At 54.2% G+C, this 19704-nt stretch overlaps 1 protein-coding gene across 9 annotated transcripts in view; it reads left to right on the forward strand.

The window, feature by feature from the left end:
- Nucleotides 1-757: 757 nt before the first annotated feature.
- AP3B2 (adaptor related protein complex 3 subunit beta 2) overlaps nt 758-19704 on the forward strand; it is a 63668-nt gene continuing 44721 nt past the window's right edge. For 3 of the 9 annotated variants that reach the window (XM_050968863.1, XM_050968864.1, XM_050968865.1), the window contains exon 1: nt 14511-15238. In XM_050968863.1, coding sequence (XP_050824820.1) covers nt 15009-15238 — 230 coding nt within the window. In that variant the 5' untranslated portion in view covers nt 14511-15008. Of the gene's footprint in view, nt 912-14508; nt 15239-19389; nt 19412-19704 lie in introns of those variants that run through there. The other 6 variants (XM_050968872.1, XM_050968867.1, XM_050968866.1 and 3 more) reach the window with 5 other exon arrangements.

Here is a 19704-nt window from a genome sequence, read left to right on the forward strand (position 1 = left end):
CTGGCCATTGTTTTATTTCTTATAACTAGTGAACACCCATTTCTGGCACTCAGGTTTTTAGACAGGGTGTGTTGGAAAAAGATCTCTTCTCCACCCCCTGAAAAGTTAGATGTTTTGTCAAAAACCCTTCAGCCCCAAAGGAGAAGTTTTCAGGTTTTGGGGGCCAAAAATCAAAACCTCCCTGTGGGAAATGGCTGAAAACAGAACTCCCTGGTTTGTCACCCAGGCATCAGACAGGGTGGGGCATGCATACACTCTCTGGGGACAGTCACACTGGGGCAAAAGCTCCATTTTTCACTGGGAAAAGAAACTTGGCTGGAAAACTTGTGCCCAGCCCATGTGTTGGAGAAGGGCCTAGCCTGATCCTCTGATCTGCCCCCTTCCAAAGGGGTTACCCTACCGGAGAAGACACTGGGTCCCTCCAGGAGGTGAGGATGGGTCTGATCCTGCAGCTCTCCCTGGAGCCTTTCTACAGCCCCCTGCCTTGAGTCCCTCTGCCCCATCTGCCCTGCCCTTGCATCCCCCATCTTGTTCTGAACAGCAGCCCAGCACCAGTCGCCTCCTGCCTCTTTAAGAGGAGGCTCCCCCTCCCACTCTGCCTCTCCCGGCCGGGTGGGGGTTGGGGTTTCCCAGCCTACGCAGGCTGCGGCCACATGATGCTGACATCAGCTGCAGCATCCATCCCTGCGGCAACCTCCCCCCCCCCCCCACCCCCCAGCGCATCCCTGATTTGCAGGCGCCTGTGGCTTTAAGAGGCTCAGCATCGCCTTTCCCTAGTCGAACCCCCTGCTCCCAGCCATGTCGGCCAGCCCAGCCTACAGCGAGGAGAAAGGGGGCTCCTCCAGCCTGGGGGAGCCGGAGTACGGCCACGATCCGGCCAGCGGCGGCATCTTCTCCTCGGATTACAAACGGTAAGGGGGGGCGCGGCTAGACTGGGCAGGGGCTGGAAGGACCGGCTCGGGCCATCCTCTGCCCTGATTCCCAGGGCGTGGGCTATTGGATCATGGATGCACTGTCCCTTGTTTCCCCCGATTTGGGGCAGCATTTGTTTACGCTGAGAAAAGCACCAGCCAGGAGGGGCCTGTGGGGGCGGCCATTGCAGTGGCTGATGCCTGTAGCTCCCCCTCGGAGGAGTCTGGGGTATAAAGGGGGCGCCTGGATTGTTTCTAGTCCCTGGGGTGGGGTGGCTGATTTCAGGGAGGCTTTGGCTGAAGCCTAAGAGCAGGATGAGAATTGAAACAAATTTTAAAAGGTTCCCAGCCACTTTCTGCTAAGCATGTGATTGCACCTGGGATGTGTTTGTTCTCCGCTACCAGATGATGTTTGTTTGAGAAGCTTTGTGGCTAAACCTACAGCAGAAGGGCTCCTGGGGGGATGCTGGGGGCAGGGAGACACTCAGGTTCCTGGCTCAGATTTCCCCTTTATCTTGTCTACTATAGACGCACAGCGAATCTATAGATCTAGCCTTGCAGACTAGCAGCAGCAAATCTTTGCACTGTATGTGACATCTACATGCAGGTGGAAGCTGGATTCCTATAGCCCTCCATACAGATTGCGGTATTTTTCTTACAACGGCCAAACAACCCATCTTTGCTGCCCTGGTTTCAAGTGGCATATTTAAGGCCCAGGGAGCTGAATTTACTGGCCAAGTCTCAAATGAAAGGAGAACCCATCCCGCTCCGATCTGAAACTGTTAAGCCATAAGCATATTTCATGGCCTTTCACCAACCCAAAGTGCACTTTGCAGTGTCATGCAAGGACACAGTCAGGGCCCCCTGTATGCTGTTGGGAGCGTGATGAGGTGAGAAAATACACTGCTGGGTGTTGGTGGGAAGACACTCACCTTTATAAATGATTTCTGTCTGTAAGCTGAGGTTTTCTCTGAAATCTGAAGAACCGTACATATGGTATGCCAGCTTGTGTGCTGCCATAACTGGAGATCACCAATATCTCATAAGACAGAGAGGAATTGCAAGGCTTTATTGCAAATCTAGTTTATGTGACATGACTTTGAACTTCTAGGGGAAAATCTGGGCCACACAGAAGTCAAAGGCAAAACTGTAATTGACTGCAATGGGGCCAGGATTTCACCCCAACTGTGTTAGATGTTCCTGTGCAATCTATTCATTCACATGAATGTGGGCTCATAGGGCTGCCTGTAGCTAGGGTTAGAAGGTAAGAACAATCTGTGCTAAGAAACAAACTGGAAATGCTACTCTGAACAAAGAATGAAATTCAAACCTTCAAGTGTCAGGATTCCCTTATCTACCCCTCTTGTGTCTAGTTATTGCAGCACATACAGACCTTTATCGTAGTGCTTTGCAATGGCACATTGCTAGGAAAGCAATATTGGCAAGTAAAGACTGTTTGTAGATTGCTGCCCATATCTGAGGCATCATCTCCAATCTGGAATTCCTATAGATAGGGTTGTTATTGAGTATGTTATACTGTTAGTGGCTCCGGGGGCCATTTCGTGTGTACTGGATCTGTACAGGGATCCAGAGAAATGCTTTGAAATGACCCCATGAGAAAAGACTAGAGGCCTGAGTCTCATCTCACTGTAAATCTGGATTAACTCCACTGGCTTTGCTGGAGGGATTGGATTTCTGCTGCTGTGGCTAAGATCGGAATCTGTCTGTCTGCCTGGGGAAGAGGGGAAGGTGCCAGTGGGGCAAAGAAGGATCGTGATAGAAATCTGGCCTGCCAAAGGAGAGGTATTCTTACGTACTGCATCAAGGGCTGAATCAGCCAGAATTCCTTCTGGCATTCCCACTGTACACTGGGCCTTAAAACCACAATGTGACCCAGATGCAGATCGCAGAAAGCTGCGGAGAGGCCTCTAAGGTAACAGCCATTGGAGCGAAGATGGGTCCCGCTGTGACTATGGATGTTTGGGCCCCTACCCTTCTCCCTTATATGCTGATGTAAATTGGGAGGAGCTCTATTAAAGTCAGGGGCACACTTACACTGATGTCAAATTGGTATGAGTGAGAGAGAGAGCAATAGGGCCCATACAGCATGTCATGCAGTACTTTCTCATGAAGTGGGTGAAGTGGGTCTGGGGCCCCAGCAGCCAAAGGATCCCTTTAGTTAAAGGGGTTTACAAATCCCAACACCAGTGAATAGAGAAGCATGGTCAGAGACTTTCTAAACAGCTGTTTGCTTGTTTATTACTCAAACCTTCCTGGGCAGTGTTAGGAACTCAAATGGCACAGACCGCAGCAAGGCATTAGAACCAGGAAGTGAAATTAGCTCAGGCTGCAATTCTGCTGTTGGATCCATCCATGCAGATTCCTGCATGGCTACTGGGCTCTGAACGGGCACCAGGGTCTGCCCAGGCAGATCTGATTGTGCATGTTGTTGTAGGAACCACCGAGTCACAGCTGGGTCTCAACCAATCATGTTATTAAGTTTACACAGACATGCCCAGCTTAGCTACACACACCCTGCTGCTCTGATGGCCGCCTGGTGGCTTCTAAAACCTAGAACATGGCGCAGGCTGCTAGAGGGCTCACAAACTATTTAAAGGGATACTACCTTATTCCTGTGCGCTACAATAGGATTGGGGCCTCTCGGTGAAACCCAGACTTAACACATGGAAGAAGTGAGGGGAGATAAATGAGATGTGAAAAATCCTTTGCCATTAATAATGTAGGGCAGCTTTGGAAAACACTGCAAATGCTCACTAGCCCAGGCACGAAATCAGTGCTCTCTTGGGTATTTGTATGATCCCCATTCCTTAGGATCAGAGAACCTCACAGGCCTGGCTGTAGCTAGTTTCATCACGTCCCTGTGAGGGAGAGAAGAGCTGTTATCCTGTGACCAAGAGAGACTAAGGGCCAGATGAACTTCAATGGGGGTGAGGCTCCTAAATCCCTTTGAGGATCTGGGACTTGTCTTGGTCACACAAGAAGACTGTGTGGAGCCAGGAATTGTGTGTAGGTTCTAGGCAGGCACCCTAACTACTGAGCCATCCTTCCTTTCTGTTCTTCACCATGATTTGGGAGAATAGAAAAACTAAGGAGATTTTTCTCTTCATCTCAAAATGTTACCTCAGGCCAATGGTTAAAATGGTGCCAGGCTGATCTAAAGGGTTGATTATTTTATTTTTCAATGGAGTGAAATGTTGGTAGCAGCTGGTTACTAAGCCAACTAACGGCACCGTGGGTTGGATTCAAAGATGGATTTCTCCCCTGTGCAGAGGAATAGAATCCCGGGCTCTACTGGGTGCCTCTGCATGGGGCTGGATTTCACCCTGTCCAAACTAGAAGATACAGCAGCTCACCTTAAAAACCAACCAGGAATGAGAGCCATGGATTCTCAGCCAAACTCACCAGCACTAGCCCACTGCTAGCTCTGATCTTTCCAGTGCTGTTTTAACATAGATCTTGATTTTATTTCCTTGTTTACTGGTAGTCCAGAGTGACAGACTAGCCCTCAAAAGCAGGTGTGTGTGTGTGTAAATGAAAATGAAGTGCTGAGCCATCACACTTCTCACAACACAAAGGTGCAGCTGGAGTTTTACCATCCCTGATTGTCTTGTGTCAGATCTTGGAAGATAACTAGGGCTGTGCCAGGACAGAAAGCTTGCAAGGGGACAATGTGGGTGCCAGTTACAGTCTTGCTGGTGACTCAGGAGGCAGCAATCTTCCTTGTGAGTCAGTGCTGCAGTCAAGTGGCAGAGGTGCTGGAGGTGCCCCTTTTGGGATTAGCTGTTAAACACAGGCCGGGAGCACCTCTGCTTTTTAAATTGTGGGTTCTAGGACGGGAGTGTTGATCCCTGGGTTCTGTCAGATACCAGTGGAGGGGATTATGTTCTGCCTCCCTCAGTTCCCTCGGCAGCATCACTTGGACAGGACGGTGCTCTTTGCTTCCTGCCCTGAACTTTCCTGGGATGTTCAGTTCCTGTGTCCTGCTCCAGAGGTGGCGGCAATACAGAGGTGAGTGATAGGATTTCAGGGTATATTCTTCTAGGTTTAGTACGGTGAGCTCCAATAGAACTCACTGCAGTTACAGGTAGAGCTATGAGATGTCCAGGTTAGAAAGAGGAGCCAGGATCGACATGACTGGACACCTTTGTTGTGGAATTAAATATAAGTCCTGGGCTTTGGGGTGAGAGCATGGAACTCAGATGCACAGAGCCATCCTCAATCTGCCTCTGGCTGGAGGCAGGGGGGCCTAGAGGAGTCTGCCTGTATGCAGGGCAGGAGGCAAGAGGCTGCCTAGGCACTGGAAGAAGACATGTCAATGGGAGGTGGTCTGTGTAGAATGCCAGGCAGCCTGTGCAGTGAGTGTGTGGTGCATACCCTAGTATGGAAGGGGAATGGGTGAATGTAGCTCCCTGCTAATGCCAAAGGGGGATGTTTGTCTCAGGGCAGGGGGTGGCAGTACTGGGGCAGAGTTAACTGGGAGAGGCCTTTTGTCTGGGAATGTATCCGATTTGATGCGGCCAGTGCTCCTTGTAACTGAGAAGGTGGCTGTCCCGCCACCCGCTGTTCATTTTCTCACTGGAGGGAGAGCCGTGCTTCTGCTGCTCATCTTGCTCCCTAGAATAATTAACAGGACGCACCCAAAGGTCCATCTCTGCCCTTTCGGAGGCCAACAATCTCCATTAGTTACATGTCCCAAATCCTTGGAGGAGGCTGCTCCCTGCTGCCTCTGCTCACCTTGACTTAGCTCAGCTGGTCTGGCTGCTTCTAACGCTCTGTGGTTTGCTCCTGATAGCTCAGGTACCGTCAGCGTTGGCTCAGCGTTAGCTTCTGACAAACCTTCTTGTCAGGCAGGCAGCTCACCATGGGCTGGGCGTATGTTGCCGTTTATAAGCGAGGCACTATTGATTAGGGGCAGAGCATAGATGGGAATCCCATCGGAGAACCAGGTCTCAAGTTTCCACATGGAATTCTCTCCTTCCCATGGAGAAACCCCATTTTTCTTTGCAACTCCCCTATTTACAATCCAGGTGGGTTCTTACACTGTCTTGTCACCATGGTATCTAAGCACCTTCCAGTTGAGCATTGAGCAGCTGGACAGACATCTGTCATGAGTGGTTTGTACTTTCTCATCCTCTCCCCAGGGAGAGTGCTGTATGTGCAGCGGAGTGGTTTGTTTTGGTAGGGTTTTGGTTTTGTGTCCATGCTGCTCAGTGTAGAGTTAGAGAAGGCAGAACTGTGCTTTGCGCTTGGAGTGCGGCTGGGAGGTTTGGGATGGCCCTTGGTTCCTGGGGGAGGTCGGTCTGCCATCTGGGACTGGCCCCCTGAGAAGTCATAGCATTGGAGGGTCTTCTAGACATGCTGGTTCCAGGCCATTGAGCGGTCTGAAGATCAGGATTGAGACCTGAAACTTGACTCTGTTTTCTATGCGAGACTTGTGTGGAGAGCAGAGGACAGGTTCCTTAGCATTGCTGGGGATTCTTACAGGCTGGCACCTGGCCTAAATGAACTTGTGCACCTCCCTCTAGTTGCCCTGATCTCTGCAGTGGGAAGAGCACTCTACTAGGATCGACTCGCTCCCATCCCTGGCATGGATCCATCAGTCCTCCCCAGCCCTGCTGGAGGGAATGGCTGCAGTACATTGGACAGCTCACTCCTTACCGCAGCCTGGGTGGTGTAGGCACAGATTTGACTTTCTGACAGATGCCTGCTCAGATGGAAGCTGAGCTCCTGATCCCGCTGCGGCCTGGTGCTGGGGTGGGACTGCCCCATCTGCCCAATCCCTTCCTCTCTGAGGTGTGTAACCCCCTGCGGGGACGTTGCTGACCCACCACTCGCCTGCCATCTGTCAGCAGCTGTCTGTCTGCCTGTCTGCAGCCAGCTGGTGTGAAATGGCTGGACAGCAGCACTCTGTCAGTGCCAGTTGGGACAGATCTGGTGCTGATGATTCAGCAGGAGGTGCTGTTTCCCCAGAAACAGGGCGCTGATGTTAATAGCTGGAAGGCACTGTGCTGCTCTAGGTGCTGTCTCTTGAGTGAGATGTGGAACTGAGATCCTACCCGCTCATGCTGCTATGCCACTCTTCACTATGTCCTCCAGCTGCTAACTCCCCCTACAGTCCCAGCTGTACATAGTGGTGTTCTTCACTTCCTGTCCTAAACTGTTGTGCAGCGTAGCTGGGTGCTCTATAACAGCAGCTGCATTCTATCCCAGAGGTGGCTGCATTGCAGTGGTGAGTGAAATGATCTCTGTGTAAAGCAGCTTATTGGAATCTCCTGGGATGAAAGGGGATAGAGAGCGTTGGAGGAGCAGGATCCTGGCTGCCTACTAGTTACCATGCTTCCACCAGAGCTTTCTGCTGCCTTTGCCTCCCGCATGTGCAAGGCTCTGCTGGGTTTGGGTTTTACATGTTGGCTGGCTGTTCTGCTGGATAATGTGGGTGTGGGAGGACTCAGGGCTAGGGCTGCATCGCTCTGCCATTTGAATCACACAGCTGGGTCGTATTTGTGTCCGGTATGGGAAAGCATCCATGCCTTTCTCTTCCAGCTAGAGCACTCCTATGCACTGTATGTAGAGCTGTCCTTGAAGTGCATCTGGTAGCTACAGCTGGGACAGGCTGATGGGTCCCAGCCTCACTGAGCCCCGGTGCACTTCAAGGAGTCAGTTGCCATCCTCTGAGCAGGCTGGGGACAGCTCTTTCCCTCACGTACCATGGAGCAGCGGAGTTCTGCCCAGGCTTCTCCTCTGCCAGCTTTTCAGGCTTGCAGGCAGGGACCAGACCAATGTCCATGCTCTGTGCAAGGTTTTGGGGCTTCAGAAGGCCTTTGCCAGTTCCCATGGGATTCTCTGCAAATCAGATGCCTGCAGGGGTCCAAACCCCACCACAAGGCTCGAGCTTGTCTGGTCATTGTAGAGTGCAATCAAAGGCTGCCAGGTGCCCCAGTGAGGCTGGGGGTAGCATGTGGGCTCCTAGAGAGTCTCAACGCAGGTGGAATGGCCCAGAGGAAGTGGCACTGGGGAGGCTGAAATGATGGATCCTCCAAGCCTATGCAGCCGGGCAGTCACTGTGAAGCTCCTGCCCACCGCACTCACCGATAGACCTCAATCTGAGTGAGGAGAGGGGAAATCTGAGCCCCGGAGGCTGCCAAGCAGGGTGTAGATTGGTGCCTCTTGTGGTCCGCAGGCCTGTTTCACACAGGTCCCCCAGGGAGCTGCTCTGGACCTGTCCTGCTGGGCTCCCTGTGGTGGGCTTTGTGCCCCCGCCCTCTCACTGACTACCACGCCTGCTGGGCATGCTTGCTTGGGCAGACTATTTTGAATGGCTCTGTGGGAGTCAGACACTCCTGGCGACAGTCCAGCCGGGAGAGGCCTGTGAACCCAAAACCAATGCCTGGGTCTTCTTGCTGTGGCCACTGGCCTGCAAGCATTGCAGGGGGTGGGAATAATGAAGCAACCGCAGCATGAGAGGCCCGGACAGCCCCCCCAGGCTGACGCCCCCAGGGTCTGTGCAGAGCTGCTGGGGCTGTAAATGAGCCATGTTGCCAGGCTGCCCACAGCGGAAGGAAGGTACGGTGGGGACTGTGCTCTTCCTTATGCCTGTCTGAGCCCAAGACTCCTATCAGGGGTATGATGCCCCCCCCAAAACTCATTCATCCCTGCTGCCTGTCAGATCTAGCGCCAGGTGCTCTCCAGCGCCCCCTGCACTGGGACTGTGGCAAGGCAACCCAGCCCAGCATCACTGCCAGGCCTGGAGAGATGGTTGGTGGGCCTCTGTCACATGGATGGTTTAGGCCCCAGGCCCACACCTTGGCCATCCACCATCACAGCTGAGCTGAGGCTCAGCTGAGAACATGGGTCTTTCCCCAAAACAGTCACAGCCTCCCGCTCCCACTGAGTCTCGTTCCCAAATCCTGCATGTCTTCTAACAGGTGCACCAGCCCCGGGAGGACAGGGGATCCCCAGTATCGCTGGGAAAGCAGGGAATGGAAACTCTGCATTTTCCAGGCCCTTCTCCCAAATGGGAGCTCGCCCTGCCCAGGGCTCTGGGATAAACGTCAGGATAAATGTAGTGGCTGGGAGCGTGGAGAGAGCCTGGCAAGGTGCAGGCAGGAGCTGGACCAGCTCCCAGTCAACTCTGCCAGTGTTCCTCAATCCTGACCCACAGCCCCCTGCTACTCCAGTCCTGCCCCCGTTCCCAAACAGCTCCACACAAGAATCCTGTCACTTTCACACTGCTTCTGCACCAGGGGCTCTATTGGCAGGAATGGGAGCTATTCATGAGGCAAGGGGCCCCCTGGAAGATGTGAGGTGGGTGGAATGGCAGAGACACTCCCCCCCCCCCCCACACACACACACCCTTTTAGGGACAAGAATAGCAAAGATCCCAGTAACGCTCCAGAGGGGTGTAGGGGGCTAAAATGTCATCTGCTCACTGGCCTTACAGCAGGATGGCTGCAGCCACTTCGTGCAGGCCCAGGATTAACCCTTGTGCAGAGCAGTGCTGGGATCTACACAGCTCCTCACTGTCCAGCAGCGCTGTCAAGCAGCCTGTCCCACAGGGCCTGGGCTTCGTGGATCTGCGGGAATCCTCGGTGCTCAGAGACAGGAGCCAAACTAGCCAACGGCTCAGAGTAAGCTTGTAAATGCTCCCAGCACCACCCCCACACTGACTCCAGTGGGGGTTCCACTCACAGGGTTGGGCCCAGGAACTACCAAGTGGGTGGGTATCCCCCACACCAACCGCCCCCATAATTGGCACCTGAGTCCAGGAGCTGCTTGCTGGCAGCCCTGATAGGGACCAAGGACTGGCCTGGCCATGGAGACTGAGTGCCCATCTCGCCCCTAGTAGCAGGCTCCCTACAGAACAGGGGACGGGGGCAGGGGCTGTACCTGGCCTGAGGATTTCCTTCTCTAGCACTGTCAAACTGACACCTGTCACTGAATTTGGCTCCTCTTTCCTCAGTTTCCCTGTCTGACATCCATCTCTGAACTTTTCCTTCCGTGCTCTCTGTGAGTAATGTGAACCTGAAGGCAGGTAGGATTTCACTGGGAACATTCTGATACCAGCCCAGAGGTACTGGGAGCACCATCTATCCTGGTGTCAGGACAGCTCAGATCCTGCACTCAATGGCCCGGTGGGCTAAGAAGGAGTCTAGATGAGTTGGCCTGGCCTGGCTCAGCAGCATTTGCTGTGGTGCTGTGTGTACAGCATGGACATGGCAGCCTGGGAAGGAGATCAGCCGTCTGTGGGGCTCTGGCTTCAGCGAAACACTTTGGGTCTGCTCCTCCCGTCATGTGCCCTGGGGTAAGCCAGGAGCCAGTGATGCTTCCGCAGGGTAAACCTGATGTGAGATCACAGTCCGGTCTGAACACTCATCCACGTTTGGAATTTAACGCCTTAGTACAAAATTCTGGACTGGAGGCAGGGAGGCACAGGAATTGCATGGCAGAGGAAGGATGGGCTTCTGGTTGAGGTGCTGTGCTGGGATTCAGGAGCTAGGTTCTGGGCCTGACTCTGCTATAGACTCTCTGTGTGACTAGGGCAAATCCCTCAGCCCCTCATCCATAAAACAGGGCTAGTGATGCTTTCTGTGTCTTAATACATGTGTCTGTACTAAGCCCAGCACAATGGGGCCCTGCAGGTGCTACTGGAATGCAAACAGAGCTACAGCCACAAACAAGGGGGTAGGCGAACATGCACAGTGGCCACTAGATGGTGCTGTTCCCTTCACCCCCCCACCCCCACAGAACCAACCCAACTGGTGTTTTAGGCCTGGTCTACACTACATGTTTATACCAATTTTAGCAGCGTTAAACCGATTTAACGCTACACCCATCCACACAATGAGGCCCTTTATATCGATATAAAGGACTCTTTAAACTGGTTTCTGTACTCCTCCCCAACGAGAGGAGTAGCGCTAAAATCGGTATTACCATATCGGATTAGGGTTAGTGTGGCCGCAAATCGACGGTATTGGCCTCCGGGCAGTATCCCACAGTGCACCATTGTGACTGCTCTGGACAGCAATCTGAACTCAGATGCACTGGCCAGGTAGACAGGAAAAGCCCCGCGAACTTTTGAATTTCATTTCCTGTTTGCCCAGTGTGGAGCTCTGATCAGCACGGGTGGCAATGCAGTCCCAAATCCAAAAAGAGCTCCAGCATGGACCGTAAGGGAGATACTGGATCTGATTGCTGTATGGGGAGGCAAATCTGTTCTATCAGAGCTCCGTTACAGAAGACGAAATGCCAAAGCATTTGAAACAAATCTCCAGACAGAGGCCACAGCAGGGACTCAGCATAGTGCTGCATGACAAGCGTAGCAGACAGCCAAAGAATCAAATGGACGCTTATGGAGGGAGGGAGGGGGTACTGAGGACTCCAGCTATCCCACAGTCCCTGCAGTCTCCGAAAAGTATTTGCATTATTGGCTGAGCTCCAAATGCCTGTAGGGTCAAACACATTGTCCGGGATGGTTCAGGGTATAGCTTGTCAATTTACCCCCCCTCTCCCCCCCCTGTGAAAGAAAAGGGGGAAAAAATAGTTTCTTGACTTTTTTATATGTCACCCTATGTCTACTGAATGCTGCTGGTAGACACAATGCTGTGGCACTGAACAGCAGCACCCTCTCCCCTCCCCTGCGCGGTGGCAGACGGTACAATATGACTGCTATCCATCATCATCATCAGCCCGTGAGTGCTCCTAGCTGGCCTCAGGTGAGGTCAGCCGGGGGCGCCTGGGTAAAAATAGGAATGACTCCCGATCCTTCCCAGTAGATGGTACAGAACGGCTGGTAACCGTCTTCATCATAGCAATTGGGGGCTGAGCTCCATCAGCCCCTTCCTTTCATGTCTAAAGAAAAGATTCTGTACTGCTTGGACTATCATAGCAGCAGGATGCTGGGCTCCTCTTCCCCACACCGTTTAATGTCCTGCCTGGACTATCATAGCAGCTGGAGGCTGCCTCCCCCTCATTTTATCTCACTAACAAGTCAGTGTTTCTTATTCCTGCATTCTTTATTACTTCATCACACAAATGGGGGGACACTGCAACGGTAGCCCAGGAGGGTTGGGGGAGCAGGGAAGCAATGGGTGGGGTTGTTGCAGGGGCACCCCCTAGAATGGCATGCAGCTCATCATTTCTGCTGGATCTGACACAGAGCAGCTGTGCTCTCTAGTACACTGGTCCTCCAGCATACTTGCCCCATATTTTCAGCAGGACTGACTCTATTTTTAGATACAACATAAAGGAGGGAATGACCTGGGGGGTCATTCCCATTTTTGTCTTTGCACCCCCAGCCGACCTCAGCTAGGAGCACCCATGACAGCAGCAGACGATACAGAACGACTGATAACCGTCATCTCATGGCCAATTTACAATGGCATGGCAGACAGTACAGAACAACTGATAACCATCTCTGCTGTCTTGCAAAGACAAATGAATGCTGCTATGTAGCACTGCAGTACCATCTCTGTCAGCGGCATCCAGTACACATACGGTGACAGTGACAAAAGGCAAAACGGGCTCCATGGTTGCCATGCTATGGCGTCTGCCAGACCAATCCAGGGAAAAAGGGTGCAAAATGATTGTCTGCCGTTGCTTTCACGGAGGAAGGAATGAGTGACGACATTTACCCAGAATCACCCTCGACATTATTTTTGTATCATCATGCATTGGGATCTCAACCCAGAATTCCAATGGATGGGAGAGACTGCGGGAACTATGGGATAGCTACGGGATAGCTACCCACAGTGCAACGCTCCAGAAATTGACGCTAGCCTCAGTACATGGACGCACACCACCGAATTAATGTGCTTAGTGTGGCCGCTTGCACTTGACTTTATACAGTCTGTTTTACAAAACCGGTTTATGTAAAATTGGAATAATCCTGTGATGTAGACGTACCCTAAGTGGGGCTCTTGCCCCTCTGTTCCTCCCCTCATCTGGTGTCTGGAGCACGGCCGGCTCCAGAGGCTGTGACATCTTCCCCAGGCGGGTGATGTGTCCAGGCTGTCTGGATCCGGGGGCATCGAACGCCCATATGTCAGCTCAGCTCCCTGTGTCTGTGCTGCAGCCCAGTGTGATGCAGCATGATGCGCTGGCTGTCACAGACGCCAGCCCTGGTGACTCATCTGCAGTGCTGGCTGCCGTGATGCCTGTGTGAACGGCTCTGTCCCTGTGTGGTGCTGGCAGTGCTGCACCAGGAGAGCACTGCATGGGTCAGGGCCACGGGTCTGTGACTGATCCTTGCTCAGGGGTGTCCTGGAGGGGGTTACGCCTGCTGGAGGCCCCATGAGCCTGGGACTGTCCTCTCTCACGCCTTCGCTCAGCCCACTCTCACCTACCAGCTTCCTGGGCTGCCTTTCCCTCTAGCCAGCACCTGGGAACCTCACCACAGCTGGCTCCTTCCCCGCCCCGTTCCCTCCTCCCAGACTGGCCCCATGGCTTCCTCCTGTCCCAGTGCTGCACCCACCTGCCTCGTGGCCCTTCCATCTGGGCCCTCATGCACAGCGTAGGGAGCGAGAATCACTCCCCATGACCCCAACCTGCCCCTGCTGAACTGAATGGAAAATGTGAACAGTGAATTCCCTGCCTGGTCTCGGACAGCTCTGAGCCTGCAGCAAGGGGTTCCTGCTCTGAGGAAACTCCTGTGGGGGCAACTCTCTGTGGGCTTAGTGCCTGAAATTCAGTTCTCTGTGCAGGGGATGTTGCTGTGGCCCTCTCCACAGGCTCCCCCCTAGCTCTGCTGAGGTCGTGTCTGGGTCCTTAGCCAAGCACACTGTCCCTGACACTGAAGGGTTAAAGGCCAGTGAGTGGTTCAGGCCTCCTTGTCCTACAGAAGAGCTGATCAGGGGCTGAAACGACTCTCTGGACCTCTGGAATGAGATCTTCAGGCAGGAGTGGGTGTCCCTGTTAAATCCTCTGGGGGCTGCCTCCATCCGTGGCATAGGCGCAGTGGCATCGCTAGGCTGGAGCAGAGCCAAGGTCTGTCTAGCCCAGTGTCTTATCTCTGCCAGTGGCTAGCACCAGAGGCCTTAGGGAAAGGTGTAGGAACCCTGCAGTGGCAGATGTGGAGTGATCTGCCCCCATGAAAGTCTCCCCTGGGCCCCTAAGAGAGAACACCTGAAGCCCTTGGTAGCATGACTCTAGATAGCCTCGATACCCCTCTCTGTGAGTCCCTCCCTGCACCTAGCTGAATGCTTGACAGCCCTGTCCTGCCTGTGCCCTATGGATGGGAGCTCGTAGCCTGCAGGTGCCCACAGATGGCAGGTCCAGTCACACTCTGGGCCTGATGCTCAGAGGTGCTGAGCACTGGCAGCCAGCATGGACTTAGCTGGGGTCTGCCCTATGTCTCCATGGGGCAGGGGATGGGAGGGGTTCCCCAGGGGCAGAGCGGGTGGTGGGGCTGGCTCACTCTGAGTGGTAGTTTGTGTGTGGCCAGCAGGAGGTGCAGCAACCCCAGATGAGGAGCAAGGGCTCCTCTTCAGCTGCCTGCCAGCTGCTGCAGCATCAGATTTCAGCCCAGGGACAGGAGGGCGGGGGCTGTCAGGCGGAGGGGAGTTTGGAGTGGAGAGGAGCTGAGTCATAGAGCTGAGCCAGCCGACCTGCAAACGTGGCTGGGCTGTGCTGAGCGTCTGGCTGGGGCGGTTGGGGCAGCGTGGTGTGGGCAGGAGGAGCCTCCCCAGCCTGCTGTGCCAGGGTCAGCCAAGCCCTTCGGGGAGCCCAGCAGCTGCTCTCTCATAGCCATGTGGGTGCCCCCCTCACAGGCAGCCAGCCCCAGCTCCTCGCTGCCTTCCCTCCTTGTGTCTTGAATCGCACCCACCAGCTCAGGATCTGGGATCCAGGATCAGAGACAACAACCCTGGGGGGTCCAGAGGGGTGCCGGTGAGAGAGGGGGCAGGAAGCCCACCCAGCTGTGCTAGAACCTCACTGGGGAGCTGGCCAGGGGGGAGCTTGGCAGAGCCAGGTTAACCCTCTGAGGGCTGGCACACTGACTGCAGAAGAATCAGCGTCCCTGTCGCTGAGGGGCCATCACCTCTCTCTGCCTGTCGCCGACCCCTGCTCCCCTCTGCAGCTGCAATGAATTCGATGCAGAAGCTGCTGCAGCTGCCGGCCAGCGCGGTGAACCTGGTGAGGTTCCAGCAGGGGATGGCAGGTGAAGAGGCCAAGAGCCCGGTGCTGACGCCTGACGGAGGGCAGCAGGTCTGGTACAACGCTATGCAGGCTGATGAGCTCCGTCTGCTCACGTCGCCAGAGCAGGTGGCTGCCCCAGAGAACAGCACCAGTGACAGCCAGACTCAGCCACTACGGTAGGGCCACTGGTGTGGAGGGGGGCTCTTCATTCCCTTCTGACCAGCCTGGCGTGTGAGTTTGGGAGGCAGGGAAGGAATGGGAGGACACAGAATCATCCTCTCCTTAGGAATAAAATGCTAGTAACCTGGTCCTCTTAAGAGCTCAACTGAATGGTGGCAGTAGTGGGATGAGATGGGAGGAGCCTCTTCCCAGAGAGACTCTGCACCTGGACTCCCCACTGTCAAACTGGGAGTGGGTTTCCTGCTCCCACAAATCCCTGATCTGCACTGAAAGGGAGGGAGAAGGGGAGTGGGTTCTTCACAACACTGCCCCCATCACTCACCCAATCAGAGTGATGTTAGGAGAGCTCTAGCCCCTTAGTCTGCCCTTCAAACCTCCGCCCTGCCTAGCTCTTCCACTGTCCCCAGCTTGGCCCGTGGGGGATCTGACCCTACCAGACTGTAATAGGAGTTGCTGAGTGTGTGTCTGGGACAGACTCTCTCTGGGACACAAGGGCCTGCATTCCAGTGAATGCCAAGCATGCTTCAGGTGGCACTTGCTGGGTGATGGGGGTGTGGGGAGGAGTCACAAGGGGCTGCAGGGGGCCATATGGCTACCTATGAGGGGAGCTTGGGATGCTGGGGTGACAGACAAGGGTACAGCTTTAATGACAGCCAGTAAAGCACCTCTGAGCCTTGAGGGCCGAGTGCCACACTGCTGTGTCCATGGAGCTGTCCAAAGGGCCCATTTCTTTGAGGGTGTGGGTGAAGCTGGCCCAGTGGAATCTGTTTTCTGTCTGTCTTTGTCCTGCCCTGACCTTGCGTCCTTAGGGCCCACTTGCCCCCCACCCCCTTGGGCAGCCCTGCAGGGCCACTCCATGCCAGTTGAGTGCCAGGCCTACTGCACCTTGTCTGCCTGATGTTCCTGCAGTGGTGCCTCATCCTGTGAGTCCTTTGCTCACCCGGGCCTGGCCCTGGGGACAGGGGAAGGAGAGGACACTGAGGATACTATAGCAGCACCTCGATACATAGTGCCTTGCTCCATGCTGGAGTTGTGAATCCCCCGCGCTGGGGGCTCCATGCCATTGAGCTCCTGGCCCCAGAGGAGCCACGTAAGGGCTCTTGGCAGCACAAAATGGTGGTTTTGCTGTTCGTTGGGAGAGATTTAGCTCCAGCTTTCCCCAAATCTGCTCCCTTGGAGACAGGACAAGTCCCTCCAAGTCCTGGAGCACAGAACAGGTGACTGGGAATAGAGCATTAGAAAGGAAAGCGCCCAGCTCAGTCTCGCATTCTGTGGCATGGTCCCAGCTTCAGTCAAAGTTTGGGGTCTCATCAGATGACCCCACAGCACGGGAGGTTTGGATAGAGGATTCCGGTTTGGCCTGCTCTAAAGACGCTTGGGTCTAAGTCTCCCTGTGCTCTGGAGGCTTGTCTCAGCCCCACCTGCAGATCTAATTGTTCCATTCCCATCCTTAATACCTCTGTTCCTGCCCCTCTGGGAGCTGGTGCTCCTCCCCTACCGAGCACCATGGCAAGGGCTCCTGTGTTGCTTCATGGGCCTCCCCTGTCCATGCTGCGGTGCTGCATTTTGGACAAGCTAGTATCTGTGGTGTGTTTATAGTTAATGGATCCCCACTCCATTTGGGAGGAGGTGCATCCTAGCTAGATAGTGTGACTTCTCATCCCCCCCCTTCCAGCCTCACCCCACCCTCCTCATGCTTAGCTGTGACTCACCCCAGTCCTGCTCTGCAAGTCTTGAGGCTCGCACCTCAGAACACACGGGGGAGTTCGCTCCAGCTCGGAGGCATGTACTATTCCCTGGAAACTCGGGGGCTGCTTGTGGAAATGGCTTGGACTGTTTTGTCCCCATGTCACTTCTATGCATTTAGGGAGCCTCAGGTGTGCTAACAAAGGGGCTGATCTCTAATAGGAAAGCCCCAGAGAATTGAATTGAGTGTTATACACTATCTATAGGGCTTTGTTTGAAAGCACTCTGTAGAATGGAATATATAATTCTATTCCTGCTACAGAAGTCTATGGAAAGGACACTATCAAAGGCTGTGACCAGATTCTCAGCTAGTGTTAATTATTGGATCCAGTGGAGCTCCACTGATTTACCCCAGCTAAGGGCTAGCTGGTTTTTGTCCGTACTAAATTTCTGATTGCGGATGTGTGCATGGAGCTTCCAGTGACTCACAGGACGCTCCCTGTGTGATGAGCTCAGACCCCAGAGTCCCCCCCTGCCACGAATTTGGGAGTTCCTGCCCTCGGGGGTCACATTGTGACTGGGAGTTTTGCCCCAGGTGGAATTGAAAAAGAGACACAGGTGCTGGGTCAGTTCCTATTGATCGCCAGGCCAGGGACAGCCCAGGGAGCTGCAGGGTGGGCAGCCCGTATGTTAACCCATGCTTGTGTGTCTCTGCCCAGCTGGGTGTGGGAGGGCTCAGTCTCTAATTGGCAACAGTCTCAGCAGAGGCCTTAGTGTCCATTATGGAGAGCTCCTTCCTGCTGTGCTCAGACCCCCAATATCGGGGAGGTAGGGTGACAGGCCAGGGAGCATCCAGGTGTGGGCAGTAGGGGGATGTTCAGGAGGGATTTCATGTTGCAGATGCTGGGGCCCAGCTGAGGTCCAGCAAACTCAGTCCATAAGGGACTCACTCTCCTGGCCCCAGAGGCTGCTGGAAGGAAGGCACCTTGCCACCCACCCCACCCCACCCCACCCCCCTCCATGTGTAACCTCAGCTGCCCAGGGCCTGTAAACGGAATAGGCATAAGAGAAGCCTAGCACTGAGGTTGCCATGGTGTTGTCAGTGAATTCCTGACTGGGGATGAATAGGTGGCTGTGGGTTAGGTTCCCTGGCTGAGGCGGGCAGCTCTGCAGCCTCCTGTGCCCTGCTCCTGTGGGCAGAGTCTGCAAGGGGGCTAGATCTCCCTGCCCACGTCTTCCTGGGCCCCTCAGCCCCTGTGGCTTCTGCTAAGCTGTCCCCTGCCCAGCTGTACCAGGTCCTGCAGCGTGATGGCGGGGGCAGGGTATGAGATGTGTGCCCCACTGTCGGATGCAGAGCCGGGGCTGAGGGGAAATGGGACTGGGGGCCCCTGGCTACTGGAGCTCAGGGAGAAGGGACAGGTTTGGGGAGGGGGGCTGGCCTTGTGCTTGGGACAGGCCTGGGCAGTTCTGACCCATTTCTGCCCCTTATTCACCATGTAGCCTTGGACAGCACCCCTCCCCCCCATGCCTTAGCACACCAAGGTGGGGAACAGGCACCTCACCATGGGCAGCAAGACACTGCTGAGCTCCAGTAAGTGCCCTGTGCGTCCCCCTGCCCCCCACAACCAAATGATCAACCAAGGCCTTGCCACCCCTCCCCCACCACAGCTGGGCCCTGTGCAGAGCCAGAGGTTACAGCCAGGAGCCTCTCTGGTTTCCTGGGATCTCCGGTTTCATTGCAGACTGAATTCGTTAACAGAGCTGCGGGGCTGGCTTCCCCCTTCCCCCATTCCTCTCTCTGTGGGGTTGGCTCCTGGCCAGTCTGCTCCCCTGGCCAGGGCCCAGCTCTCGGGGAGCTGAGGAGGTGGGAGGCACTGAAATTCAGCCACCTCATTGATTCCCATGTGAGACTTGGCACTTGGGCCCTGAGTTCAGTGCTGAACTTCAGGGTTCAAAACTGGACCCCCTGAGCAAAGTTCCTGGGGGACAAGGGATGCCAGTCAAATCGAGACCCAGGGAATGGCTGTGCAGAGACACTGTAAAACGAAGCAAACATGGTCCATGCAGGAATTAGTTGCTCAGACATCCCTGGGAGTTTGTGCAATGCTTTATTTGAATAATTTAATCACACAACACCAGCCTGGTGTTTATTTCTAACAAGTGGGTAGCGGGGTGTGGGAGATGACTTGCTGCTATTTCCCTGGTGTGGCTGCTGTGCTGAATTATCTGAGTGCCTCACTGATCTCTGCAGACTAGGGTAAAGGGCTCAAATGTGTCATAAGCCCCACTCTGCTAATAGCAAAGGAAGATTCTGCTCTAGCTCTGGCACTGGGCTTTGAAATCAACAGAAGGTAGGAGCCTAAATACCTTTGAGGATCTGAGCTTAGGAGCCTGTGTGTTTGGAACAGAGGGCTCTAGGCTGTGTGACCAGGGCCATGGTGAAAGTCCCATTGGATTGGAGCCCATCTGTGGTTGTATGTCAGGTGAGTCCTTGTTGCACCTGACCCATAGCACCTGTTGCTCTGTGCCAAGAGCATAATAGGGTTATAAAGAATAGCCAGCGTGGATTTGTCAAGAATAAATCATGCCAAAACAACCTAATTTCCTTCTTTAACAGGGTTACTGGCCTAGTGGGTGGGGGAAGCAGTAGATGCAGTATCTTAAAGACCTTGCTGATATCGATACAGTCCCACATAACGTTCTCATAAACAAATTAGGGAAAAGTGGTCTAGGTGAAGTTACTGTCAGGTGGGTTCAGAACTGGTTGAAAGACCTT

Source organism: Gopherus flavomarginatus, chromosome 9 (genome assembly GCF_025201925.1).
Source record: "Gopherus flavomarginatus isolate rGopFla2 chromosome 9, rGopFla2.mat.asm, whole genome shotgun sequence".
Taxonomy (NCBI): domain Eukaryota; kingdom Metazoa; phylum Chordata; order Testudines; family Testudinidae; genus Gopherus; species Gopherus flavomarginatus.